Source organism: Saxophila tyrrhenica, assembly GCF_035928015.1.
Source record: "Saxophila tyrrhenica strain CCFEE 5935 chromosome Unknown scaffold_3, whole genome shotgun sequence".
In the NCBI taxonomy this organism is placed as follows: Eukaryota; Fungi; Ascomycota; class Dothideomycetes; order Mycosphaerellales; family Extremaceae; genus Saxophila; species Saxophila tyrrhenica.
In genome coordinates, this window is record NW_027041735.1 from 355,717 (window position 1) to 381,640 (window position 25,924).

At 55.2% G+C, this 25,924-nt stretch overlaps 12 protein-coding genes across 12 annotated transcripts; 5 read left to right on the top strand and 7 right to left on the bottom strand.

Annotated features, from left to right (window-relative positions):
* Window positions 1-81: 81 nt before the first annotated feature.
* spp2 (DNA primase large subunit Spp2) lies at window positions 82-1,332 on the bottom strand (the record flags this gene model as incomplete). Its single annotated transcript, XM_064799298.1, has 1 exon — window positions 82-1,332. The coding sequence occupies one exon, from the start codon at window positions 1,330-1,332 to the stop codon at window positions 82-84; it is 1,251 nt and encodes a 416-aa protein (XP_064662053.1).
* A 579-nt stretch (window positions 1,333-1,911) lies between these two features.
* LTR77_002040 (uncharacterized protein) lies at window positions 1,912-3,585 on the bottom strand (the record flags this gene model as incomplete). Its single annotated transcript, XM_064799299.1, has 2 exons — window positions 1,912-1,966; window positions 1,991-3,585. 2 exons carry the CDS (start codon window positions 3,583-3,585, stop codon window positions 1,912-1,914), a joined length of 1,650 nt encoding a protein of 549 aa, XP_064662054.1.
* A 536-nt stretch (window positions 3,586-4,121) lies between these two features.
* Window positions 4,122-5,195, top strand: txl1 (Thioredoxin-like protein 1; the record flags this gene model as incomplete). The annotated part of the gene is made up of 2 exons (XM_064799300.1): window positions 4,122-5,069; window positions 5,154-5,195. 2 exons carry the CDS (start codon window positions 4,122-4,124, stop codon window positions 5,193-5,195), a joined length of 990 nt encoding a protein of 329 aa, XP_064662055.1.
* A 310-nt stretch (window positions 5,196-5,505) lies between these two features.
* On the bottom strand, window positions 5,506-5,987 carry rpl36 (ribosomal protein L36; the record flags this gene model as incomplete). Its single annotated transcript, XM_064799301.1, has 3 exons — window positions 5,506-5,668; window positions 5,738-5,838; window positions 5,931-5,987. 3 exons carry the CDS (start codon window positions 5,985-5,987, stop codon window positions 5,506-5,508), a joined length of 321 nt encoding a protein of 106 aa, XP_064662056.1.
* A 728-nt stretch (window positions 5,988-6,715) lies between these two features.
* LTR77_002043 (uncharacterized protein) lies at window positions 6,716-7,571 on the top strand (the record flags this gene model as incomplete). Its single annotated transcript, XM_064799302.1, has 2 exons — window positions 6,716-6,770; window positions 6,826-7,571. The coding sequence occupies 2 exons, from the start codon at window positions 6,716-6,718 to the stop codon at window positions 7,569-7,571; spliced, it is 801 nt and encodes a 266-aa protein (XP_064662057.1).
* Window positions 7,572-7,756: 185 nt separating this feature from the next.
* On the bottom strand, window positions 7,757-9,537 carry LTR77_002044 (uncharacterized protein; the record flags this gene model as incomplete). Its single annotated transcript, XM_064799303.1, has 4 exons — window positions 7,757-8,570; window positions 8,624-8,731; window positions 8,784-9,191; window positions 9,242-9,537. 4 exons carry the CDS (start codon window positions 9,535-9,537, stop codon window positions 7,757-7,759), a joined length of 1,626 nt encoding a protein of 541 aa, XP_064662058.1.
* A 772-nt stretch (window positions 9,538-10,309) lies between these two features.
* LTR77_002045 (uncharacterized protein) lies at window positions 10,310-12,205 on the top strand (the record flags this gene model as incomplete). The annotated part of the gene is made up of 1 exon (XM_064799304.1): window positions 10,310-12,205. One exon carries the CDS (start codon window positions 10,310-10,312, stop codon window positions 12,203-12,205), a length of 1,896 nt encoding a protein of 631 aa, XP_064662059.1.
* A 428-nt stretch (window positions 12,206-12,633) lies between these two features.
* LTR77_002046 (uncharacterized protein) lies at window positions 12,634-14,867 on the top strand (the record flags this gene model as incomplete). Its single annotated transcript, XM_064799305.1, has 9 exons — window positions 12,634-12,785; window positions 12,838-13,024; window positions 13,076-13,294; window positions 13,350-13,550; window positions 13,607-13,723; window positions 13,775-14,218; window positions 14,277-14,361; window positions 14,425-14,531; window positions 14,580-14,867. 9 exons carry the CDS (start codon window positions 12,634-12,636, stop codon window positions 14,865-14,867), a joined length of 1,800 nt encoding a protein of 599 aa, XP_064662060.1.
* Window positions 14,868-14,896: 29 nt separating this feature from the next.
* Window positions 14,897-16,612, bottom strand: LTR77_002047 (uncharacterized protein; the record flags this gene model as incomplete). Its single annotated transcript, XM_064799306.1, has 2 exons — window positions 14,897-15,952; window positions 16,055-16,612. 2 exons carry the CDS (start codon window positions 16,610-16,612, stop codon window positions 14,897-14,899), a joined length of 1,614 nt encoding a protein of 537 aa, XP_064662061.1.
* A 1,661-nt stretch (window positions 16,613-18,273) lies between these two features.
* Window positions 18,274-21,039, bottom strand: SEC59 (dolichol kinase; the record flags this gene model as incomplete). Its single annotated transcript, XM_064799307.1, has 1 exon — window positions 18,274-21,039. The coding sequence occupies one exon, from the start codon at window positions 21,037-21,039 to the stop codon at window positions 18,274-18,276; it is 2,766 nt and encodes a 921-aa protein (XP_064662062.1).
* Window positions 21,040-21,753: 714 nt separating this feature from the next.
* APE2 (Aminopeptidase 2 mitochondrial) lies at window positions 21,754-24,369 on the top strand (the record flags this gene model as incomplete). The annotated part of the gene is made up of 1 exon (XM_064799308.1): window positions 21,754-24,369. One exon carries the CDS (start codon window positions 21,754-21,756, stop codon window positions 24,367-24,369), a length of 2,616 nt encoding a protein of 871 aa, XP_064662063.1.
* A 275-nt stretch (window positions 24,370-24,644) lies between these two features.
* On the bottom strand, window positions 24,645-25,399 carry LTR77_002050 (uncharacterized protein; the record flags this gene model as incomplete). Its single annotated transcript, XM_064799309.1, has 2 exons — window positions 24,645-24,726; window positions 24,777-25,399. The coding sequence occupies 2 exons, from the start codon at window positions 25,397-25,399 to the stop codon at window positions 24,645-24,647; spliced, it is 705 nt and encodes a 234-aa protein (XP_064662064.1).
* Window positions 25,400-25,924: the final 525 nt, after the last annotated feature.

Genomic DNA, 25,924 nt, shown 5'->3' on the forward strand with positions numbered 1-25,924 from the left:
GTCCAGGATGTCCTGAGATCCGCTGGACTGCAGTAGCCCTCGTACTCTCCAGTCAAAAGGCAACTGCAATGCTCCTCCTACTCATCGACGTCGCTCGCGGTGTCGCTCTTGGTCGCGGATCCGATCATCATCGCGTCGTTTCTCCCGCTCGCCGTCCTGCTTCCTGGAACGCTCACGATCACGGTAATACTCGTTCTCCTCCCTCTCCCTATCCCTCCGTCTCCGCTCCTTCTCCTTCTTCCGCCTGTAATATTCCTCATCACTGTCGTCGTACTTCCTACGATCCCTCTCCTTCCGCTCCTTCCTCTCACGGCTGGACTCTCTCTTGCGCCCACCATTCCGCTCTCCCTCTTTATCTTTCTTCTTCCTTTCTGCCTCCTCAAACTCCATCTCATACCTCTCGCGCTCCTCCTTCTGCTTCCTCTTCTCGGCCTCTGCTTCAGTGAACATCTCTCCAGTTTTCTTGTCCTTCAACAGCACAGGATTGTAGATCTTCACTTCACCGCCCTTGTTGGCCCTCGCTGCCTTGCCCCACGCGCCCATCTCATCAGCGACAGCCGCTTCTTCTTTTGCGCCGATTCCAAGTAATGCTGGCCTGCGCTTGGGAACGTTCGTCTTGACCGCCTTCTTCCCTCGCTCAGCGCCAATGCCTTCGCCGTCCTTCCATCCCATGCCTCGTAGCATAGCTGCGCCGAATTCTTCCACAGGCACGCGATCGTAGTCTTCCAGGCTGGCCATGTCCGGTGCTGTTTTGTAGTCGCGGTCAAATGCCTGGTCTTCGCTCATCGCAGGGAGAACGAGAGTTGACTCCTTCTCCTTGCCCAGCAATGCATCCATGGCTTCTTCATCCGCTGTCCTGGGCTGCTGCGAGACCTCTGCTGTATCATTTGGTGTCGCATTCTCACTCTCCTGCCCTGCTGCCTCCTCATCCTCATTCGACTCCTCCTTCTTGCTCGCAATATTGAGACCATAAGTCGGTTTGCTCCTCTCAACGTCCGCCTCCGTGATGCCACCATTCCCCCCTCTCTCCGCATCCGCAACCTGCGCATACCGTGCCTTCTTGTTCCTCACAGAAGCTTCTTTCCAATCGCGATTCTTCTGCGAGGCAATTACCATCGGACCCTTGTCCTGCGTCGGTCTCTTCTCATCCACCGCTCCGCCAGCCGCTCGGTCGAAATGCGTCACATCCTGCGCCTGGCCTTCGTCCTGCCCGTCCTCATCCTGGTCGCGAAACGCTGCATGTGAGCGCTTGACGCCGTTCGCAGGCGCCGGCTTCTTCGGCCCACTGAGCGATAGTGAGATCTTGCCTGCGCTCATTGTGGGTGGTGACATTGTGATGTCAGGTGTTGTGGTGGAAAGTTTTGGATCTTGAAGTTCGGAAGCGTTCCGCGCTCGATCGACCTCACTTGCACCTTCAGGCGGCGGGGCTCGGGCACAGGAGTCTGAGGCGATCGATGGTCCGTTGACTCCTCTCGTTGAGCTCATCCTTGTTCTCTCTACAGTAATCGATCAAGTCTTGAAGGCCTCGCGTTATTCGACGGGACAATTTGGGAGGCGGCGGCGTGAACTCGAGGTCAGAAGAGTCGAAGTCAGGCGGCAGAGGACTAGGGACTGGTCCTCCCCGATACGTTGTTGGCATCTTGTTGTCGGTCAAAATTTGCCAGTGGTAGATGAACACAAGTTCACGAGGCAGCTCAGACGAGAGTCAAAAGACGAAGTGACATCGAAGTGCAGCAGACTCGAATAGGAGATCGAGACGGCAACAGCGTTCACCCGGAAGGCGCAGTACGCATGCTGGACCAAAGAGAGGCAAGAGCAACTCACAAGGACTAACACTGTCAAATTGAAGATTGAAGTGGTATGGCCGTTACAGCAAGACTATAGGTATGCACGCTCTGGCCTCTATGCATCTCAGACCTCGCTCAGAACCTGCTCAATAACATACCTCATGCATCCCGCGTAACGGCTACAAGCATGTCATACACCTCACTTCTTCCCAAACCCCAAAAACTTCTTCATCTTCGCCTCGATATCCCCGCCCTTCTTGCCCTCCCCAGAACCACCCGGCTTGCTCTCAGGCTTCTGCATGGCGGTCTTATGCGCACTCTCACCCTGCGCCTGCTGAGTCGCCAGCTCGACCTTCAGATCCGTAGCATGCCGCCTATACTCCTCCTTCAAACTCGGGCCTCTCTGTGCGGCAGGACTCGCATCCTGGCTCCAGACCAGCGTCACCAGCACTCGCCCCTTGAAGCCGAAGTCCTTGACTAGTCGTTTCGCGGAAGTGTTGGGGATGATCTCGTGGCCCTTGTTGCCGGTGTATTTCAGCTCGAAGGGCTCCGGTGCTGCAGCGAGCGTGTCCATGACCTTGCCGTAGAGGTCTGCGGCGGTCTCAGAAGCGTACACGGTTGTTTCGATCTGCGATTGATCTGGGTACCGCACTCGAACGACCACGCTTTGCACGGCGGAGACGCGCTGTTGGCGTGCATCTTCCTGTTCGGCGAGCTCTTTGTCGGAAAGCAGGCGCTTGTTCTTTCCAGCGGTCTGCAGGTTGGCTTGGTGAGATTTGGCATGGTCGACTGTAGGCTCGAATGCTGAAGGGTCGTCAGGCTGGAGGGCTGCGGCGGGGGTGCTGGATGAGGGAGGTCGATAGACTGAGATGCCGTTTATCGTATTGGAGTTTGATGATGAAGGAGGTGGCGGTGATGATACGGGCGGTGCGATCTCTTCGTTCTGGGAGGCTGGTGGCTGGGGTTGCGTCTCGGAAGAAGATGCGATCACATCGTTCTCAACTATAGGTGCAGTGGTGCCCTCTGACATGGTCACTTCTTCGCTCGGCTCCTGTTTGGCAGCTCCTTCGTCTGCGACAGCAGCGTTCTCTGCGGTAGCTGCTGGTGCGCTTTCCATGTTGTCATCCGCATGAACAGCTTCAGCCGCCTGGTTGGCACTGCTCCCTGCTGCAGCTGGCACTGTGTCCACCGAACTAAAGTATTCCGTGATCTCTCCCATGGCTTCTTCCAGCGGAGTATCCGTAGCCTTGAAGCTCAGCCTGATCAGGACACTACCACCATTCAGGCCGAGCTGCGCAAAGGTCTTCTGTAGGTCTGTAAAGGTCTCCATGTTGCGGTTCATGAGGTGCAGACATGGTTGCTCGTAGTTCAGCCTGCCCGCACCGCTGCTTCCGGAAGGTGTCCCTCTCTGCGTCAGATTGAGCTTCCGTGGTGGTGATCCTGCCACAGCATCTTCATACTTCCGCAGGACCAGCCAGAGGCTCGTGTTGCTCGGGAACTTGTCGTTCAGCCTCCCACCACCTTCGCTGTCCGGCAGCTGAAGGGCCACAGACACCACGCCCGGCGACTTGCTGGCTTGTACGAGTTGTAGCTTCGCGCCTGCTGACAGCCCGGACAATCTAAACGGCTGCGAAAGGTCCACGACCTTGTTGTTTTGGGTCTTCAGCGTGTGACCTTCGGGCGTGAGCTTCCTGCTCTTGCACGACTCCTCCAACACCTCCCTCATGTACTTGCCAGGCGTGACCTTGACTTGCGTCCTCTTGAAGGAGGAGTCAACAACCCATATTGAAGAAGACATGGTTTACTCCGGGTCTGCTGTTCACGCAGCTGGTGCAGTGTCCGCTGCTCGTGTCCGGCGTTCTCTTTCCTGCCTCTCCTGCTGCTGGCGCCCTTCCCGCACCTCTCGCCTTGCTTCTACGATCGTGCTGTAGACGTACGCGAATAGTCGTTTGCAGTATGGGTAGAGCAGAGGGACACTGACGATGTAGCTTAAGGCGATGACGAGGGAGCGTTCGTTTCTCGTCAACAGAAGGCCACGGTATTCCTCGTTTGGCATCGCTCAGTCACTCATGGCGCAGGACTCAGCAAACTCGATTGATTGAATGAAGTCACGGATTCGAGATGTTTCTTTGCCGCATTCACCACATGGCAGAAGGCAACCGCTCGCTTGGCAGGCACGAAGAAGGGCATATGTCATCCCCGCGGTTGCGCTTCAGAAACACTTTCACATGGCTTCACCCCACCATATAAACTCTTAGATCACATATACCACGACCACGACATCCTCTTCTTCCTCTTCACACCCTCCATCACCCACTACACCACCCCGCCACCATGTCGAAGACCGTCAACATCACCTCCCCCCACCACTTCACCGAAGTCCTCCAGCGCTCGCGCATCGTAGTCACCGACTTCTGGGCCGACTGGTGCGGGCCCTGCAAAGCCATCGCGCCCATCTACGAGCAGCTCTCCCAACAACTCTCCCGCCAGGATGTCGTCACCTTCACCAAAGTCGACACCGACGCGCAGAAGGAGATCGCGCAGACCTACAACATCAGCGCGATGCCGACGTTTCTCATTTTCAAGAGCGGGCGCGAGACCAAGCGAATAAAGGGCGCGGATCCTAAGGCGCTGGACGCGGCGGTCAAGCAGCTGGCGCAGGAGGCGGCGAAGGCGGGAGAGGGGAGTAGTGGAGGGAGTTCAAGTGGGAGTCAGTGGGCGGCGTTTGCGGCTCCGAGAGGAATGGCAGATGTGACGAGCAGTGTGGATTTGCTGGGACTGGACTTTCTGAATTTGGACGGGGAGAAGGGCGACAAGCGGTGCGTGTTTGAGGGTGGGAAGCCGTCAGCACTTTCGGGTGGTGGAACGCAGAAGGACTACATCGAGAGCGATACCGACGAGCAGCTCATGCTGTACATCCCCTTTCAGAGCACGCTGAAGCTGCACAGCCTACAGATCACATCAATTCCTTCTGGTGGCGAGGGCGAGGACGAGACACCCATGCGGCCGAAGTCGCTACACCTCTTCACCAACAAGAGCAATGTGCTGGGCTTCGACGAGGCGGAGGACACGCCTGCGACGCAAAAGGTCGAGATCAAGCCGAGCGAGTGGGACGCGAAGACGGGCACGGCCAAGGTGGAGTTGCGGTTTGTCAAGTTCCAGAACATTGCAAGTCTGGTCATCTTCGTGGCGGATGGCGATGGAGACCGCGAGAAGACGAGGATTGATCGGATACGGCTGTTCGGTGAGACTGGGGAGTCGAGATCGGGAAAGATCGAGAAGGTGGGAGATGGAGGGGACTGAGGGTATGGCTTGTGCTGAGTCGACGGGGCATGATTGATGATCTGCATGGGTCACGCTGCATAGACGACTTATGTGGGCGGCTCGCGATGGGTCTGTCACAAGTAGCACAAGATACACCATGGCATGCACTAAAATTCAACGTCCTTGAGTACCTTCCCATCTTGCCCTGTCTGTGTCACGAGTTGAGCGCCTGCGAAGTGCGCGATGAACTTTGCGCGTTGGAAGAGCCGGGAAACATTGTACTGTTAGGTCGCGGAGGGTGTTTCAATGTTGTAGCATTGGAAGTCGTGCAGACAGCGCACACTACGGCTCATTCATGCCTGGTCGAGCTCCACCTTCCTTCCATGAAGCAACCTTCCATGCGCCATTGTGCTGCTGCCCGTCCACTTCATCCACCACGCTCTTCAGCCCACACTTAGTGGCCCGCCCTCCTGCTCTCCGCAATGACCTTGGTCATCTCGTCCACCTTTCTCTTCGCGCGCCCGAACGTCCCGAGCCTCTTCTTCGCGAGCTTGCGCGCACGCTTGTCCTTGCTGTTGCGGAGGAGTTCGATGACGCGGCGCTCGTAGGGTGCGAGGCTGTAGTAGAAGAACCAGAATCAGTATGAAGTTCGTCTCCAGCGTCTTTTCTTCATCGGGGGAGCATACCCGGAAACCTCTCTCACGACATCTCTTACGAATGCGGTCCTCTTGCTCAGGTGTCCTTTCATGCGCGAGACCCGCGGCTTCGGCTGGCGGGGGGTGACTTTCTGTATCCATCCAGCCATGTTAGCAGGCTCTTCAAAGGTGTGATTTACTTCGTGGGCTTTCGTGGAGGGATGCTGGATATGGCAGGACGTACGTGACCAGAGTTGAGGCCTGCGGCAATGCCGCTCTTCTGCTTGACCTCCTTCGGCATGTTGACGGTGGTTTGTCGTGCGTCCCTTCGATGGTGTGAGGTGGTGGTGTCGTAGCTGCTCACTCGAACTTCTAGGTGCGGTGCGGTCGGATTTCAGCTAGCGCCTCTTGGCAGATTCGAGATATCGGACGTCACGTGATTTGCTCTAAAAACCAAAAATTCAAGTGTTCCGATGAGCGGGAGCCATGACAGTTTCCGAGCCTCTATTGATTGGCGATGCTGTCTGTGCCAATATGGGCGATTGAATGTCTCCCGTGTCGAGCATCTCCCAAGATCACGTGCCGTCATCGCGCCTTCCCGCTCACACGCCACCCGCAGTTGTCCTCACCTCACCTCACGAAAACTGCCTTTTCGCGGACGCACTCACTACAGAAGCAAACTTCAGCGCCGCAGACGACTCTCATTCCCATTCCGCGGACGCTTTAATTATGCACGCGGACGCGCTGTCCAAACAATCTCCTTTCTCCATGGCTTCGGATGTCTGCGGGCGCCGAGCAAAACTTAATCGGTGACGTAAGCCGATACTTCTTCGACTAGACGTCACAACTTTGCTGGTCGTTGAGGCGAAGTAGGTGGAAGACGCTCCGACATCGTTTTTGTTTCTTCATGCGTTTCTGTCACTTGCACTCCATCCCTCATTTCGGCTGCTCGCGCGACCTAGCAAACAATCTTCGTAGCGCGTCGCTGAAGCCGGCTACACCACCCCTCCATATTGACCATCAACCACTATGTTCGGCTTTTCCTACTGGTTTTTGCCCGCGTTCGCCGGGTTGGTATGGCTAGGTGAGTGGTAGAAGTGATGCTCGAAGCAAAAACACGTCTGACGAACTTCTCCCAGGCACCCTCGCGGGCATGCTGGGCTACTGGCTCAATGCTGGATCGCCTCACTATAGCGAAATGGGCGCAAACCAGCGGATAGCGTACATCTCTGATGTGGGCGCGACGTTTCTCAAACCGCTGTTCATCGCCGGCAGCGCGACAATGGTTGTGGTTTTCGACCTCGCCTTCATCTCCGAGCGATGGCTACGACATAAAGCGCGTTTAACACCCACATACTCCAAGGGTGAAGCCGCCTTGAGCATCTGCGCTATCATCTTTGCGGTCGCGGGAGCAGCTGGTTTGATCCTCCTCAGCATCTTCGACACCAAGAACTACCCTTCAGTCCACGATGCTATGCTGGGAGTCTTCATCGGCGGATACGTCATCGCTGCCGTCTTCATCTGCGCGGAATACCAGCGCCTCGGCATCCACTTCCGCGAACACCGCATCCTCCGAATCTCGTTCTGGCTCAAGCTCGCCTTCATCATCGTCGAGCTCGCGCTTGCAGTCGCCTTCGGTGTCACGCAATACCAAAAGCACTACAACGTCAGCGCTGTACTGGAATGGATCATCGCATTGATCTACATCTTCTTCGTCTGGAGCTTCATCATCGACTTCCTGCCCGCGACCAAGACAAGGCGACCCGAAAGCCGATTCCCAGCCATCAAGAAGAACCGCGACCCTGAGGCGGCGATGACACAGGCCAACGGTAGCATGACGAATGGACCGGTGTACAGCAACGGCGGGCAGTCACAGAACTTTTAGGGCTCAGATGTGAACTGGAGTTTGGGTGGCTACATGACTTTTGGGAGGCCAAAGATACCGCCATGGCTAGCTTGAAGTTGGCAGGCGTGGGTGGATGCACGATACAGCACTAATATGACATGTAATAGATGATCACGAGTTTGTATGATAGCTGAGATGATTCCCAGATCCGAAAGTCTTAAGTCTCACTTCCTCAACCGAACAATCGCAGCGCTGCTCCGCGGCACATCCACCCACATCTTTCCGTTCTCGGCCACTGGCACTGTCTGCCCTCTCGTCACGTTCTGCAGGCGCACCGGCATGCCATTCTCCAGCTCATAGTTGTAGCTGTAGCCATCATAAGTAACACCCGTAATCGCGTCGCTCCCGTTCGCCATAAGCCACTGCACATCCGCCTTGCCCGCACAGCTCTCCGGCAGCTGGAACTCGTATCGTTCAACCGGACGCGGGTAATGGTTGATGTACTTGTTCGGCTTTGTAGCGTTGTACTCCATCATATTGATCACGATAACTCGGTCCAGCTTGCCGTCGACGTAGGCAGCGTACGCGCTCTCCTGCTCGTCGGCGAGCGGGAGGTTCACGATACTTGGTGCTTCGGTGACGATGTCGCCCATGAAGGCTGCTACGGCGATGCTTCCGTAGTACGGCGCTTTGGTGCCCTTGCTCGTGATGTTCGTCTCGATCGGCTGCCAGGCTTGATAGCGGTAGTTGGTGCCTTGATGCATGTGGACTCGCTGGATGCTGTTGGTGGCGCACCAGAGGTTGAAGTCGACGCCCCAGAGGGTAGCGCCGAAAGTGTTTGAGAGGCCGGGCCTGCCTTGATTGTACAAGGAGTTCGTCTCGCCCATGATGAAGGGCAGGCCAGGGTTGAGTCGGTCCGGTAAAGCTGATAGCAGTCGTGACTCGTTGAGTTGAGGGCGGATCGATTCTACGGTCGAGGAATGGTTCATCAGTGTGCCTTGCAGCGTCACGCCGGGCACTTCTGCTCCGCTGATGTAGCTGCAAGAGCGGTGGTCAGCAAAGGCCGAGCGATTATCAGAGATGCTACCTACTTGTGAGTGGTGATGACTGCAATGTCTTTGTCCTTGTCTATACCATCCTGCCACGTTATGAGTGGATCCAGTGTGGCGTCTGTGTTGGCGAACGATGGAGCGTAGTATCTGTATAGGTGTTAGAGTTCTTGTTGGGCGGGTATGGTTGTAATAGCCATACTTGTACTCCTTCTCTGACGCAAGACCGGGACATGACTTCTCCATCGCCTTGCGAATGGCCCTAGTCCAATGGAGCCACTGGTGGACATACCAGCGCTCGTTCCAATTTGGAGGCCGGACAGCCCCTTGTGATGATGTAGAGTAAAGGTCAGGCTCATTGCCTAGCTCCCAGTACAGGAGCCGCCCAGCCAATGCCTCGCAAGCGTAAGATACCGACTCAATCAGGGCATTCCGAGCAGCTGTGCTGTTGCGTCCGAGGTTGAAGCCGTGGACGAACTTGACGTCTGGCCATGTATGGTACGATTGGAAGTACTTTGGGCCAAAGGTCAACGTTGTGGGGTAGTCGGGCGACTTCGCAGGATCTACTATCCCTATGGTCGCGAGGTCGAGCAAGGAGCTGTTGAAGACTCTGATATATCGTGAGTCTTACATTTTACAACAACGATCGCGTGTACTCACGCATAATCCTGAGTATTGCCGCCCACTCGAATATAAGGCTTCGTGCCAGTCAAATTGCCAAGGTTGTTCAAAAGATTGTTGGAGAAGGTGTTCGGGTGTGAAGCATTGCCAGCAAAGTCAGGAAAGGACGAGAACTCAATGGAGTATGACACGAAGGCCTCGAGAGGTATGCCAGCGTCTGAAGGAGCTTTGCTGTCCACCGATATAATGGAAGGCTTACGTGGTGGGCGAGGGTGGATGGCTTGAGACTCCGCAGAAGCACTCAGCAGCAGGAGGAGTGCCGACGTCCATGCCATGATTGTAGTGAGCAAAGGATAAGACTCGGAATAGGAAAACGAGACTGCAATACTTATGCTTACTGCTATTTCTCCGTCGTGTCGTCTCAAGGTAACGTTCCCCGCATCTGGTTGCTCCGGAAAATGTCGAATTTGAAGATGTCACACTCCTCGTACCTGAAGATCTTCTCAGTATTCGATGAACGACCCGATGCCCGTTGCCGTTCGTTCCAGCAGTCACCGATGTACATTCGCCGAGGCTGCCGTCTTTACCATATAGTGTTTGTGTTGATTGAGACCATGTATGCTTCGAAATCTGTGATTAAGGTACTTATAGGAAGACAGGGAGGTGAAGTCCCAAGAGCGCGAGAAGGCGAGCAGTGCGCAGAAGTGAGCCCGTCCATAACAGGAAAGGCGGCGGGAACGCCCTCCCGGCCGCAGTACAGATTTCTTCATCTCGCGACCTCGCACCCTTCTTCTTCCTTCTTCAGTGCGGCGGTACGATACAGAAGTTTCCCAAGTTGCTTGTCCACCTTTGCCCTGTGGTGAAGACAGAGCGTCACTCGTACCACAGATCAAACCAATTGCAATTGGCCGAATCAGCCACCCCGTCTCGTTCGCTTTCGTGTAAACCTGATGGCGCGCTGGGGGCCAAACATATCAAAGGAGGAATATATGGTTAGGAGAGAATCGTCTGAACCCAGCCTTGTGGTTGTTTCTGATGTATAGTAGGTATTTGAATGATCAAACCTTCAAGAAGCTCAATCTTCTCTTCCCATACGCAGCCAAAAATATGTCTACACTCAAGGTTGTCTGCCTCATATCCGGCGGCAAAGATTCTCTCTTCTCCATACTTCACTGCATGAAGCATGGCCACAGCATTGTTGCCCTTGCCAATCTCCATCCGCCAGACCACGAACAAGCAGACGCTGTGGAGGACCTGGACAGCTACATGTATCAGACCGTGGGCCACTCAGTGATACCTCTCTACAAGAAGGCGCTTGGTCTACCGCTCTACCGGCAGGCAATCACTGGCTTGGCCAAGAATCAAGACAAATGCTATGGACCGAGCAGTGACGAAGACGAAGCCGAGGCACTGTTGCCACTTCTTCGGAAGGTCATGAGCCATCATCCGGAAGTGAATGCCGTGAGTACCGGTGCAATACTGTCGGACTATCAAAGGACGCGGGTGGAGTCTGTGGCGATCAGGCTGGGCTTGACACCATTGTCGTATCTCTGGCAGTGGCCGAACCTTCTGCCACATTCGCAAGATTCTCTCCTCAAAGACATGGCCGAGGTTGGACAGGACTCTCGAATCATAAAGGTCGCGTCCGGTGGCTTGGATGAGTCGAATCTCTGGCAGAATGTGGCCGACACCAGGACCATTAGCCGTCTTAATAAAGCGGTCCAGCGTTTCGGAAGTGCTGATGATGGTGCGGTGCTTGGAGAGGGTGGTGAGTACGAGACGCTTGCACTTTCAGGGCCTTTTCCACTCTGGAAAGGGCGCATTAAGGTGGACGATGCAGATCTTCAGGTGGTGTCAGGCGAAGCAGGAAGTGCTTCAGTGCGTGTGGCCAAAGCTGAGGTACAATCCGAGACCGGCGCGGGAGACATCACCAACCTTCGCCAGCCGCCTCTGCTAGAGCCACAGTTTCACGCAATATGGCAAGAGCTGCGAGGAGACGACTTCCTGGCGAACACTCAGCACGATATCGATGTACACGACCATGGCAATCCTTCTGCCAGTCCCGGCCTGATCCTTTTGGCAGATATCGTGGGTGATGGAGCCAACGCAGCCGGGCAAATGGCCGCCATCATGGACCAATCGACCGTCTTGTTAGAAGAAGCTGGACACAAGCTCGCTGATGTTGCGTACACGAGCATCGTCCTGAGGGACATGGCAGACTTTGCATCTGTCAATGCCGTTTACGGCTCATACTTCGTGCATCCGAACCCTCCAGCACGAGCAACAATAGCCTGTCCCGACGTTGTACCGGATGGTAAGCGTGTGATGGTCGCACTGACAAGCTTTCGCAACGACAAGGTCAACTCGAGGAAAGGCCTGCATGTACAGTCACGCTCGTATTGGGCGCCAGCGAACATTGGGCCATACTCTCAAGCAATATCAATATCCGAGGAAAACAAATCTGCCGTGACTTATGTTGCCGGACAGATACCGCTGGTGCCTGCAACCATGGAACCGGTGCAAGACCGTGACGAGGGCTCATTCGGGATACAGACGGTTCTTGCACTGCAGCACCTCGATCGCATTGGACGTGCTATGCGGATTCAGCGCTGGAACAGCGCCGTTGCATTCATAGCGACCCGTTCCAACGAACTCGCCGCAGCGTTATCGAGACGTGCTCATCAGGCCTGGCAGGCGTATCACCAACCACCACCCCTTGACGACGGTGCTGTGTCCGAGCCTGAGGACGAGTCATTTGATGTTTGGCATAGTACTTTTGGCGGGAAGAGAGAGCAACACTGGGGAAGCACTCCAGATCACACTGAAACTCGATCTCGCCGAGACACTGCGAGAGTACCGCCATTGCACGTGGTCCGGGTCCAAGCATTGCCTAGAGGGTGTAACATCGAGTGGGTTGGTTTTGGTCTGACGAACGATGGAGGCGAGCATCATGTACCGCATGCCCAGCATCTTCTTCGACTGTTTCAGCAGAACATTATCTGAAAAGTGACACCGATGGTCTTCAACGATTGTCCAAGCTTGCTGCTCCACGAAAGGCACACCCACCAAGAGCTTCGACGCAAACCGTTCGGCTGTTGCGCACCATGTCGCATTCGCCAACACCATCTGGTCGCACCAGCAGAATCACGAACCTTTGTTTTATACGACGTACGGATAAAGCTTGCGCAGCGCAGAATGGCGGGGCTCCGCAGCCCCGCCTCCACCAGACCACGAAAAGCCTCTATCTACTTTACCTTGGTGAATGGGGCGGCTGAACGGTTTCAGCTGCAAGAGCTGCACCGAGGCTAACATCCTTCGCCCGTCTTGGGGCTACTTCACGACTACAGCTTCTCCTGCTGTTGTTGCTTCCTGAGTCCAACTACCATCAAAATTCGTTACGTTCGACATCGCCTTGTCTGATCAACTCAAGCATGGCTCCAGATCTCAATGCCGTGGCCGGCGGTGAGCGCTTCGACTACTCGAAACCCGGATCTTCTGGGTACGAAGTCGATCAGAATGTAACCTGGAACGATCCCAACAATCGCAAGATGAAAGTCATCACTATTGGGGGAGGCGTTACTGGGTATGTTGTAGACAGCTCTCTTTAATAGCAAGATGATCAACTCATTCAACAGCATCATGATGGCCTACCAGATCCAGAAGATGTGTGCCAACGTCGAACATGCCGTGTACGAGAAGAACGACGACATTGGTGGCACCTGGCTCGAGAACCGTTACCCAGGGGCCGCTTGTGACATTCCCAGCCACGCCTACACATATCAATTCGCGCTCAACCCTGACTGGCCACGATTTTTCAGCCGGGTCAGCCTACAAACGGTATATCAATGTCTGGTCAACGCTAACACTTGACAGAGTCCGGACATCTGGGGCTACCTCGACAGGGTCTGCAATACCTTCGAATTGCGAAAATACATGACGTTCAACACCGCTGTGACGGGCTGCTATTGGAACGAGGAGAAGGGTCAGTGGAGGGTGACTCTGCGGGAAACCAGGCCTGGGCAGGAACCGAGGGATTTTGAGGATTGGTGCGACTTCTTGAATCAGGGAACGGGCATCTTAAACAACTTCAAGGTGTCTGGCGTTCTCTTTACCAAGCTGTTGCTGGCTATGGCTAACGAAGAAGCAGTGGCCAACCATCCCAGGCTTGCAGGACAAATTCAAAGGCAGAGTCGTACACACAGCAAAATGGGACAAGGACTACCAAGCCGAACAGTGGAAGAACGACCGCGTGGCCGTGATCGGTTCCGGCGCTTCTTCCATCCAGACCGTGCCGACCATGCAACCCCATACCAAGCATCTCGACATTTTTGTACGGACCGCAGTCTGGGTATGCAAACCCATCTCGTACTCTGCAGGAGAGGACACTAACATCAAACTTTGCAGTTTGTTCAAATAGCAAACAATTTCGGACAGAACCACGAGTACTCCGACGAAGATAAGGCCAAATTCAAGAAAGACCCACACTCTCTGGTCGCACATGCGAAGGACATTGAGGATCAAGTGCGTCCCTCACGTTGAGCAAGCCATATCACACACTGACGAGAGGGATAGGTCAACGGTCTCTGGGGCCTGTTCTATGATAGTGCTGAAGCCCAGAAGATGGGCCAGGAGATGTTCAGAGCCCGCATGGGCGAGTTCATCAAAGATAAACGCCTCCTGGATGGCTTCACTCCCAAATTCCAAATTGGGTGCAGACGAGTTACGCCGGGCGATCCCTACATGGTAGCCATCCAGGAACCGAACGTGGACGTCCATTTCACACCCGTTGTGAGCTGCACCGAAGACGGCGTTGTTGGCGAGGACGGCACAGAGCGCAAGTGCGATACCATTGTGTGTGCGACGGGCTTTGACGTCTCGTATCGCCCTCGCTTCCCCGTGGTGGGCAAGAATGGAGTTGATCTGAAAGACAAATGGAGTGTCTGCCCAGAGAGCTATCTCGGGCTGGCTGTACCCGACTTCCCCAACATGATGCTCTATGTGGGACCGACCTGGCCGGTACGTCCGTCGTCTTCCAAAGCGTTCAATTACAGAGAAGCTGACAGATGGCCCTCAGGTTGAGAATGGGTCTGTAATGGGACCGCTGCACGATGTCGGCCTCTATGCCATCCAGCTCATCAAGAAGATGCAGAACGAGAACAGTATGTTCAAACTCGGCTCAGTTTGTTTGAGGCTTTTGCTAACGGCTTCTGCTTCGCTTCTAGTCCGCAGCTGGGTACCACGTCAAGAGATCACCGACAGCTTCAATGAACACACCCAAGAGTGGATCAAACACACAGTTTGGAAGGATGACTGTCGGAGCTGGTATAAGGTGAGTAACCTCGATCACCTGGAACGACAGTAGCTAAGTTGTCTTCAGAACAACGAGACAGGCCGCGTGAACGCAGTGTGGCCCGGCTCTAGCATGCACTATCAACAGGTTATCGCCACGCCCCGCTACGAAGACTTCGAGATCAAGTACTTCAACAAGAACCCGTGGGCACACCTCGGCATGGGCTGGACGGTGGAGAACAGGAAGGGTGCGCAGCATGCGGATTGCTCGCCGTACCTGAACTTGAAAAACATCGATCCGAAGTGGTATGAGGCGATCGGGGGCGATGTAGATGAGCTCACGCGGCAGGTCAATGAGCACAACATGCGGAAGTAGATATAGGTAGTAGAACTAGAGTTTGAACATCATGCTACTTTTGTCCGAGCTGACGGCCCGCCTCTGAATGTCCACAGCCCATAGCTGATGGCCGACAAGATGAAGTCGCAGCCCATTGAGCTTACAGCTGGATGGTCAAAGAGACCGTCAAGAACATCCTTCCCGGTCACTCCATCCTGTACCAAGCGATATATTTGATATGCTGAACAGCCCAACGCGGCAAACAAGACAACGCTCTGTGCCTGCGAACGGTCGGCCATGAGCTCCCCAACATTCGGGTTGTTGGGTTTAGCAGAGTGCAAGATAACGAGAGGCGCTAGCAGGAAAAACCTGGCCTCCACAATGATCGTGATCAGCCAGGAGCCTCCTATCATTGCTGGAGCGAGAAGTAGGCAAGCGCAGTAAGACACAACGACGGCGAGGAGGTAGGTAATTGGGACCAGCGTTTGTGTCCGCTTGATCGGCTGACGCAATAGGGCCAAGTAGAACAGGTTCTGCATGAAGCTGATCGGAAGGATCTGGCTTAAGCCAAAGAATGCCCAGAGTCGAGGGATCTGACGTTGACGGCCTAGGCAATCAGCTGTGTCGTAGAACGAGGGTGATGAAGACCCACCTTCCACACCCATGAAGATGCATATTGAAAGAGTCCCTAGTAGGGCTGACTGCGCCCAGAAGTAGCGGACGCTGTCTTTCACAATGGCCTCCCCAAAGTCTTGGAAGAGAGTCGAGGTGATCGACCAGTGCCATATCTGAGTCGGACTCAAGCTTGCATTCGTGCTGTGCCTCGCGGACCATGCTCGGTATGACTGAATCAAGACGTTGAGCATGTTGGCGCTCAGGGTTGCGAAGCTGAGGCCAGCCAGTGCGCTGAAGAGCCAGGTATCGCTGCTGTTCTTGATGCCATTGCGGGATGTCCGTTGGCCAGTTTGTTTGATGTTGAGGATAGTCCAGATCACCACGGAGGAGAAGAAGAGCGCGGCCAGGATGTAGAGCCAGAAGATTGCAGCGCCCAAGTAGTTGGTTTCGTCCATCAGAAGTGATTTCTGACTGTCGGAATACCTTTGGGCGTTCGGAGGGCAATGTGCCTTGAAGTGTCAATCTGAAGGTTGAAAATGTCGTCATGAACCACCAAATTTTTCGATTCGTCTTCGAGCAGCAGCACCTCGAATGTACTTCTTCGAACATACCAGACAATGATCGAGCACGTACATGAGCTCCTCTTTGGTGTAGCCGATGTAACGCACTTCGAGTAATTTCAGCATCTTGTCGCGCCCTGGATGGTTCGCCAGCAAGTGCTCAGCTGTGATTACGTCGAACGCCTCATCAGCACCAACATGTCGTCGGATCTGATGCGCTCGATCTGCCTTCCGATATAACAGTCCATTATGCATCCCCCACTGCTGTGCTTGGTGCTTTACTTGGGCATCCGCTCGATGGCGCTCCTGCGACTTAGCGTCAGGCGTCGTCAGGAAGTACACAATGCGTTCCATCTTGGCTGGCTTTAGCCGTAACTTGTTCCTGTACATGGGCGAAGCAAGCATGGCATTGAAACCGAATCTAGCGATGCCTGTCCATGTCTGCGCACGTTCTGCTGCGAGGTCATGGTCCTGAAGGATGTCGTACGCTGGAGTTTCATCTGCTCGTTGTCCCAGCTGTGCGTCTTGATGGGGACGTCCAGATACAGTACGTTGCAATGTGTCTGTCCTCAAGGTCTTCAACTGCGGATCCAGCGCAAGGTCGCTCATCGTTGATCTGGGCGATTCACCAACGTCCTGGTGGTACCCCCTGGGAGGTATTGTCGCGGTGCTGCGTGACAGAAGTCGTGACAAAAGTCGTAAAACATCTCGACCTCCTCAGCCAACACCATCATGCAGACATCCCCAACACATATATGTACTCGAGCTGCTCCTCACCCCTCCTCAGCAACTGAATACACGGTCGACATCCGAGAATCTAGCACGCCTGCTGTTCTGATGTACTCGGAGCACGGCCTACATTGCGTCCTAACCCACCCGCCATCGGAATGCTTCAAGTTACACAAGGTCCACTCGCGTGGGCAGTCTGTGGCAGTTAGGATAGATACTCCTCTATGTCTCATAACTCCATACCCTCTGCACAGTCTCACGAGCAACTGCCTTCATCCTCTCTTCACTGCACGGTCTCACAAGCAATGGCGGCGATTCGACACTCTCCATTTCCTCAAGTGGCCAAGAACTTCCAATCTCCTCGAGTCGTCTGGAGTGATGTCTTTTCCCTGGGAGACAGCCTCACGCGCTTCTGAGAGGCGTGTCTGCCGCTCCCATCTCGCTCCCTTGAGACCATTCTCGACCACGCTGTCTGTGCGGAGGGCATCTTCACTCCCCTCTCCTCTTTCGGGTCGATACTTTCCAGGGTTCTACAAGGCGAAACAGCTCGGCGCAGAGATCAATCGTATCGAGCGTGGAGGGAGACTCGACGATAAGCAGCGGACCCGGCTGTCGATATAGAGAGCTGACCGAGAAAAATTCATGGCTGTGGCGCCCTTACACGCCCGGTTCAAAGAAGCCTGTCAGCCATTGTTTACCAATAGGAAGGGAAAGACCGAGGAAATGGATGCTTATATGCCGGCAGTCTTAAGTCTTCGGGAGCCTCTGACCAATCTTGAGAACGCGGAACTTCGTGCTGCAAAGCTGGTGATTTTTTCGCCTCTGCTGCATGTCGGGCCTTGGATCCGGCTCAGGCGGATCGTGTCGATTAGTATCTGGACCGCAGTGTTTGCAATACTTCGCGTTATCCGTCAGGTGCTCCGTCAGATGCTCTGAGCTGGAGTTTGAAGCCTCATTCAACCGTCCAACAACCCCCTGCGGTCCTGGACACCGAGGATCGAAGCCTTGATACACGATGACCTCTGTATCTTTGGGAGGGCCTGCTAGATCCTTTGCGGCGGGTACCAGCAGCAGCTGTGGCTCAACATCAAAGGCCAACGTGGTCGCCGCGCCTCGTCATGACTTGAACTTCACGAGCTCTGTTTCATCCGAAGAACGAGCCTTCGCTTGCCATGCTAAAATCAAAAGTCTGCGCTTGCCGACGCATAGCACAACACAACACGCTGGGAGATGCGAATCCGTACTTGCCTTTTTTGCATCGGAGGGCAGTTGATCGGCCGGAGGAGCTGGATATGCTGTCCAAGGATCGATGGTATTCTCGTCTTTCTGGGGAGGACGAGGGTTAGCTGTCTTGTGAGCGGAACGGAGGGGTCACGTAGCCAGAGGATCGGAAGGAGTTGCTGGAGTCGAGAGTAGTTTGGGTGGTCCTCGAGTGTGTTAGATGAGCGCGGGACTGTTCGCTGCTTCGGAGAGCCTGCTGGAGGCCGTGGGAAATGCGTATCTTGCCATTAGATCATTATCTTTACTACTGTCCATCAAACCTACACTCTCGCCCCCTTGACGAGCAGCCACAGCGCAACAGGCACAACCACATTGTCGTTGGCCCCAGTAAGTACCGCCTCCATGAAGCTGGCTCCGCACGCACAAAACGCCGCCTTTGCCAGCGTGAACACCCAGGCAATGACACACTGCACCGCGCCCAGCTGACCCAAGTGCCCTGCAACGGACTCGTTATTATCCGTCCAGCCGCCAAACGCAAGCCATGCCTTCGCCGCAAGCAGACCGACCGTAACAGCTGCAACAAAAGCCGCGCTGCCCTCTAAACTTTTGCCGCCGACCCAGATCCACTTCCGCCGGCCGTAGCGTCTGCCGATAAGACTGGCAGCTGCATCTCCCATACCGACGCAGACAACGCCAGCGATCATGGCGACTTCTCTTCTGTCTTGCTTCAGCTCCCAGCCTGCCCATGAGAGCTCGCCAGAACGGTCAATGGAGGCGAGGGAGAACCACATTGGGACTGCGCAGCCGATCAGGAGGAATAGATGGCTCACGACAACTGGGCCACGCAGGTCTCGGCCATCGACGTATGGAGCGACGAAACGGCCGATTGCATTTCCGAGCGGTTGTACTTGACCGGCTCGGATGATCTCCAGGAGTAGGAAGACGGCCAGGATAAGTGTCAGGGCCAGAGCGCATGCGCAAGGGTCGACAAAGGTCGCAGGCAACATCATAGCCACCATGACGCCGTGGAAGACCTTACGGCGGGTGTCGACTTCGACCAGTGAGGTGAGGCTGAAGACTGCGAGAAGTCCGACAAGTAAGACGAGGCCCCAGTATGCGATTAGGAGAAGTCGTACGTTGGCTGCTCCGAGCGTGGCGCGAATGCCTGGTATGTCCAGTGGAAACGAAAAATGGACGTCGCGCCAATCTCCGCCTGGAGATGGCAAAGGCACCCATTCGCTCAAACCTAGCGAGACCAGAATGTCACGAAAGGGCGCGACTTGACCTATGATGTACCCAATGGCCCATCCGATAGGCTCTTTGCCGTCGAGTGCTTTCTGCTGTACGTATGGTCGGACCAGGAAAGCTATAACAGCAGCCATTACAAGGTAGATGTACATCATATACAGCAACTTCCTGCGCTTGGCCTGGGCTGGCGTCAGGTGCAAGTACCAGGAGAGGCTCGTGGACTTGCGTGGTCGACTACTGCTCGGCTGCCGTGCCGAAAGTGGCGGAGCTTCTCGTGGTGGGAGGGTGCTCCTTCTCGGTCGTTTTGTAGAGAGCGATCCATTTGGCTTTGGATCCGGTTCAATAGCAGATTTTGGAGCAAGAGTATCAAGTGTGGCGACCTTCTTGAGGTTGCTCATGTTCAGCTTCGGTTTTGCGGCCGGCGTAGACTGCTTGATTGAGGTGGGGGGCTCATCTTCATCAGCATCGCTGTCTTCTGCCGTGCGTGAAGTAAAGGCTGCAGTCGCTCGCTGCAGGTTCACCAGTTCCGAGACTGAATCCACTAGCGACTTGCGCTCTTCAGCTGTATGCCCTGGCCGCCTCAGTTTCCATCGCGGTACCCTCATGAGCGTGACGTTCCAGTGCAGAACCGGCGCACAAAAGAGGAACAGTGGCACACCTCCAACCCAGAGGCATGCTTTGAGCATGACTGTCTGTGGCGACTGTGCGAGGAGCAAGAGGTTGATCAAGACCACAGAGAGCAGGTGGAGTTCTGAAATAAGCAAGCTTGTGGTCGTGAGATATTGCAACGGTGCCAGCAAGGCGTGATGCAAAGGGTAGAGTGACACCAGCGTCTCAGGCGTCAGACCTGCTGATGGCGGGCACCGAAGGAGGTAGGGCTCGCGGTGGCAGTCCACCGAGGGCCATAGAGTGTTCTCTGAGACAACGACTGGAAGGATAGACAGAAGCCAGTGAAGTTCGTTGAAGCCTCCGAGTCTGCTCGATCGAGGGAAGAGTCTTTGAGGCAAGGATGCCAGCCCAAGCACGATGTTTGGAATGATGGTCGCCGGGTGTGCAGGAGAGACTAGAAGTGCGACCAGAACAGGTAGCAGTGGCGGGTAAAGCACAGTAGCCGGGTCGAAGGACGCTGGTACTCGAAATCGCTGCCAGAACTTCCGGACTTCGGACTGAGTGTCAACAATCGAGAGCTTGACCGGGTATGCCAAGATCAACACCATGATGATGAAGACATGGCTCACCAGCTCCCACCGCCACTGGCAAGCCTTCTCGAGCACTCCGTCGCCGCACAGCACGCATGCAATGATCACCACCGTCAGCCCGACCTCCGAACTTCTCCTTGCGAATTCAGCCAATCTCCTCCGGTATAGCTTCTCCTGCTCATCCTTGTCCTCTTGCTCAAACTTCCGCCTGCCCTGTACTTTGTCGCCGAAGTACTCTTGCGATAATCTGCGCCCTTCATCGTCCAGTTGAGATGGCGTGAGAAGCGCATCCTCATTCTGCTCGCCCGTCTTCAACCCCTTCCTAGGTCTCAGATGTGGTGCCGGCAGAGCCTTGACAAAGCTCGGTCTCTCGTCGTCTGCTTCTGTTCCACTCTCGCTCCATGTCGGTGTTGCCTGCCCGCCGCTTCCATCATTCAGCTGTTCGCTTTCGTCTTGAATACTCGACGTCTGTCCATCTCTCCCACGCCGCGACACCTCGGCAGCACTGTTGTCCGCACCCTGCCATATAGTTTCTGCCTCATGATGATACGGTCGCGGAGTCCTAGTCCAGCTCCGCAAGCTGTCCTGCTCTTCCGCGGTCAGAGCTTCATTGTCTGGCGGCGCTGCATCAGCGACCATGCTGGAGCGCAATGCCACTCATGCGTCGCTTCGTTCGGTAGTCGCTGGAAGTATACTGAAACGACTCAGACATGGTGGACGTGGGTACGTGGCATATGAAAGAGGTTGCGCAAGTGTTGAGACTCCGCCGCGCAGCCTCCGAGGAACCTTGCAGCTCGCATGTGCTGAGCTTTGCTGGTGTTGTGAGAGGGTCAGTAATTGTTGCTTACCTCGTCCTTAGACTGGAAGGCAGGGAGTACTCGATAGTCTGTATACCGTCAAATACTCGACATGTATTACTATCTTTCTTCTAGTCCTAGAGAGTCAGGCCGACCAGCGCTTGGGCCAACTCGCTAGAGGGATATTCTCAATGAGGAAGGTAGGTTCACAAGGGCAATGAGTTACGAGTACGAGAGCAGCTGCAGCACCATCCCGTCCTTCCTTTCACTCGCTTTGATATCATAGATGAGATCCTTCCTGCCCGGCTCGTCGCTGCGTAGAGCCTTACAACGACTCCACCTGTTCGATCATCAGGCAACCAACCCCACCACCCGGCGAGCCTTTGCTGCTTCAACGACCGCTCCGAAATTCAACCTCGCCGCGAGCCACTCTTCCATCTTCCGAACTGAAAGAGCCACCCTCAGAGCACCAATCACTAGACAAATCACATTCAAAAGACACTGCTCCCACCGACGCAGCATGTGCAGGAAAGAAGCAGAGGCGGCGGACGCCAACATGGACATCAGCAAAGGACGAGAGGTGCTGCCCAAGAACGTCAAACCACTACACTACCACCTGACCCTTGAGCCCAACTTCGAGACCTTCAAGTACGATGGAGAGGTGGTCATCGATCTTGATGTGGTAGAAGACACCAAGTCAATCACCCTCAACACCCTCGACATTGAGGTGAAGGAGACCAAGGTCACCTCTGGCTCCCAGACCATCTCATCTTCACCCAAAGTCACCACCGACGATGAGGCCCAGACGACCAAGGTCGAGTTCGACCAGACAATACCCGCTGGATCTAAGGCACAGCTGTACCAGAAGTTCACGGGCACGCTGAACGACAAAATGGCTGGCTTCTACCGGTCTTCTTACAAGGACGAGGCTGGCAACGACAAGTGGATGGCAACTACTCAGATGGAGCCTACAGATGCGAGACGTGCCTTCCCCTGTTTCGACGAGCCGGCACTCAAGGCCAACTTCACCGTGACGTTGATCGCGGACCACAAGCTGACCTGCTTGAGCAACATGGACGTGGCCAGCGAGAAGGACGTGGAGTCGAAGATGTCTGGTGGCAAGCGCCAGGCTGTCACCTTTAACAAGAGTCCGCTGATGTCTACCTATCTACTGGCATTCATCGTGGGCGAGCTCAAGGTGTACGAAACCAACGAATTCAGATTACCTGTCAGAGTCTACTGCACGCCGAACCAGAACCCAGAGCACGGCAAGTTCTCGGCTGAGCTCGGTGCGAAGACGCTTGCGTTCTACGAGAAGGAGTTTGCCAGCGAGTTCCCACTGCCCAAGATGGACATGGTGGCGATTCCTGACTTCTCTGCTGGTGCTATGGAGAACTGGGGTCTCGTGACTTACCGTGTGGTGGATCTAATGTTCGATGAGAAGACGGCGAGTGCGTCGACGAAGCAGCGAATTGCGGAGGTTGTGCAGCATGAGCTGGCTCATCAGTGGTTTGGCAATCTGGTGACCATGGACTTCTGGGATGGTCTGTGGCTGAACGAGGGCTTCGCTACGTGGATGTCTTGGTACTCGTGCAATGCTTTCTACCCGGAATGGAAGGTGTGGGAAGGCTACGTCACCGACAACCTGCAATCTGCGCTTGGACTGGACGGTCTTCGCAGCTCGCATCCTGTGGAAGTGCCCGTCAAGAAGGCCGATGAGATCAACCAGATCTTCGACGCTATCTCCTACTCTAAAGGCTCCTGCGTCATCCGCATGATCTCAAAGTACCTCGGCGAAGACGTCTTCATGGAGGGCATTCGCAAGTACATCAACAAGCACGCATACGGCAACACCACCACCGAGGACCTCTGGGCTGCTCTGAGTGAGGCCAGCGGCAAGGACGTCGTCCACGTCGCTGACATCTGGACCAAGTACGTTGGCTACCCTATCGTAACCGTGACGGAGGACCAGAAGAACAGCTCCGTCCACCTCAAGCAGAACCGCTTCTTGAGGACGGCTGACGTCGCGCCTGAAGAAGACAAGACGCTCTACCCTATTGTGCTCAACCTGCGGACGAAGAAGGGCGTGGATAAGGACTCGATCCTGGACGCTCGTGAGGGTAACTTCAAGGTGCCGGATCTGGACTTCTTTAAGCTCAATGCGGACCACTCCGGCATCTACCGCACGTCGTACACTCCAGAGCGTCTGCAGAAGCTGGGCGAGAATGCCAAGGCTGGTCTGCTGACAGTTGAGGACCGCGCTGGCATGATTGCAGACGCTGGCGCTCTGGCTGCTGCAGGCTACCAGAGATCGTCCGGGCTGCTGACCCTCCTCAAGGGCTTCGACTCCGAGTCTGAATTTGTCGTCTGGGACGAGATCACAGCACGTGTCGGCGCCCTCCGCTCCACCTGGATCTTCGAAGACGACAAGACGAAAGACGCGCTCAAAGCCTTCCAGCGCGATCTCGCCAGCAAGAAGTCGCACGAGCTCGGCTGGACTTTCAAGGAGAGCGACGGCCACATCGAGCAGCAGTTCAAAGCAATGATGTTCGGCAACGCCGCCTCCTCGGGAGACGAAAAGACCAAGGCCGCCGCCTTCGAGATGTTCGAGAAATTCACCTCCGGCGACCGAGCCGCCCTCCACCCCAACCTCCGCGCCAGCGTCTACTCCGTCGTCCTCCAATACGGCGGCGAGAAGGAGTACAACGCTGTCCTCAAAGAGTACGAGACCGGCAAGAACAGCGACGAGCGCAACACGGCCCTCCGCGCGCTCGGCCGCGCCCGCGACCCCGAGCTCATCCAGCGCACGCTCGACTACTCCCTCAGCAAGCAGGTCAAGGACCAGGACATCTACCTGCCGCTCGCGGCGCTGCGCACACACCGGGAGGGGATCGAGGCGTTCTGGAGCTGGACGAAGAAGAACTGGGACCGGTTGAAGGCGAAGCTGCCGCCGAGTCTGACGATGCTGGGCTCGGTGGTGAGTATGGCGACCAGTGGGTTCACCAAGGAGGCGCAGTTGAAGGATATCGAGAAGTTTTACTCCGAGACGAGCACGAAGGGGTTCGATCGCAATCTGGCGCAGTCGAAGGATGCGATTGTGGCGAAGATGCGGCAGGTGGAGCGGGATGGGGAGGATGTTGTTGGGTGGTTGAAGGAGAATAAGTACTTGTAGATTCTGTCCAGCGTGGCTATTTAGACGTTGCGAGTCGATCGCCTCCCCACCCGGTTTCAAAATAGACAGGTACGTCAACGTTGTCATCCTTAGTGAGATCTGGCGATATGAGATCGATTCGTCTGTCACGGTTGATCAACTTGATGCCGTCAGGTATCACACGATACGTCTCACGACGAGCGGTCTGCACCTTCTTGACGTCCTTGGGATACTCTATCAGTTCTCCCATGCGGCGACCGAGGATCGGTTGCTTCACTGCGAGGCGTTGGGCCCACCTAGGAAGCGTAGAGGACGCCCTGCGGAATACCACGACCACGATGCCGAGAGAAGGTGAGTCCACGTCGACGTGGCATGCCCCTGGAGCAGGGAGACAGTTCAACAACCTCAGTACCACCACGATGTCTAACTCAGCGAGAACCCTGTCGAATTGACCCCGCGAAAGGGGGATAGACATCCTGACACCGCGGTTGGTGATTTCGTAGTGCTGTCGTGGGATGGGAAATTTGAGTCCGAGGATGGTCGCCCCTTCGAAATGCCTGGGATGGGAGGCGATGAGGCCGCCCGCGAGCATGTGTTGCATGCAATCATCAGACCTGCCATTCCAAGCAAACAGCGTCTCGTCCCATGAGGTCTTAACGATCTCTTCCTGAAGGCGGAGGAACGCTTTCCCGCCTTCGCCGTAGAGGAGTGGTATGTTCACGCCGAACAATCCGAGGATGCTGTAACTGAGGTCCTCCTCTCGACTCGCCTCCCGCCGAGATGCCCACCTCATGCGTTCTGCGACGCTGGCATCGAAAACGCCCTCGAGGTTCATGCCAAGGAAGTAGACGGGTATCGAGGTAGCCTCGTGGACCAAGTTATCGAAGTTTTCTCGTGTGCCTAGTAGCGTGTACGTCTTACTAAAGAACAGTACAGTCTTCGGCGCCAGCAGTTCTTGCAGTGTCCAGGCTCGCGTGAACCAGACGCTGTTCTTGAACGCTGCTCGACCGCTGGCACGTTGGCGGTTGTCGTCCTCGGTTTCCGTTTCCATGTTTTCGGCTGAGTGATGCAGCATCTCGTCGCCAACGTCTGAAAGAAAGACGTAGCATTCTTGCCGAATCTTGGTACCATTTATACATGGAGTTGATGGCTTCCGTAAGCTCTGCGCTGCTCTTCTTATCCTTCAGCGTAAAATGGTGCCGTCAGCATATATCTGGTGCCGACGTAAAAGTACCTTTCCACGAATTTTGTTGACTTACTATGCAGCACGTATCAATCCAAACCCATTCCAGTGTTCGTTCGCGAGCAATCCGGCAGGCCATCTCGATCTTCTCCCAGCCGTACGACACCTGGTCTGGGTTTTGCCGAGCTGCCATGAGCACTCCGTCGAAATCCTGATGGGAGACCTCTTCATCACTCCAGCGGTGGGATATGATGGCGTATCACGGGATTCTAAGGCCGTAGAACTCCTTGAAGGCGTACGTGGTGGTGTGCAGCAACCTCATGGTGTTGGTTTACGACTCACTCTCGGTGTCAGAGATGTGTTGGAAAGAGTTAGTAGGCGGCTGTGAAGACG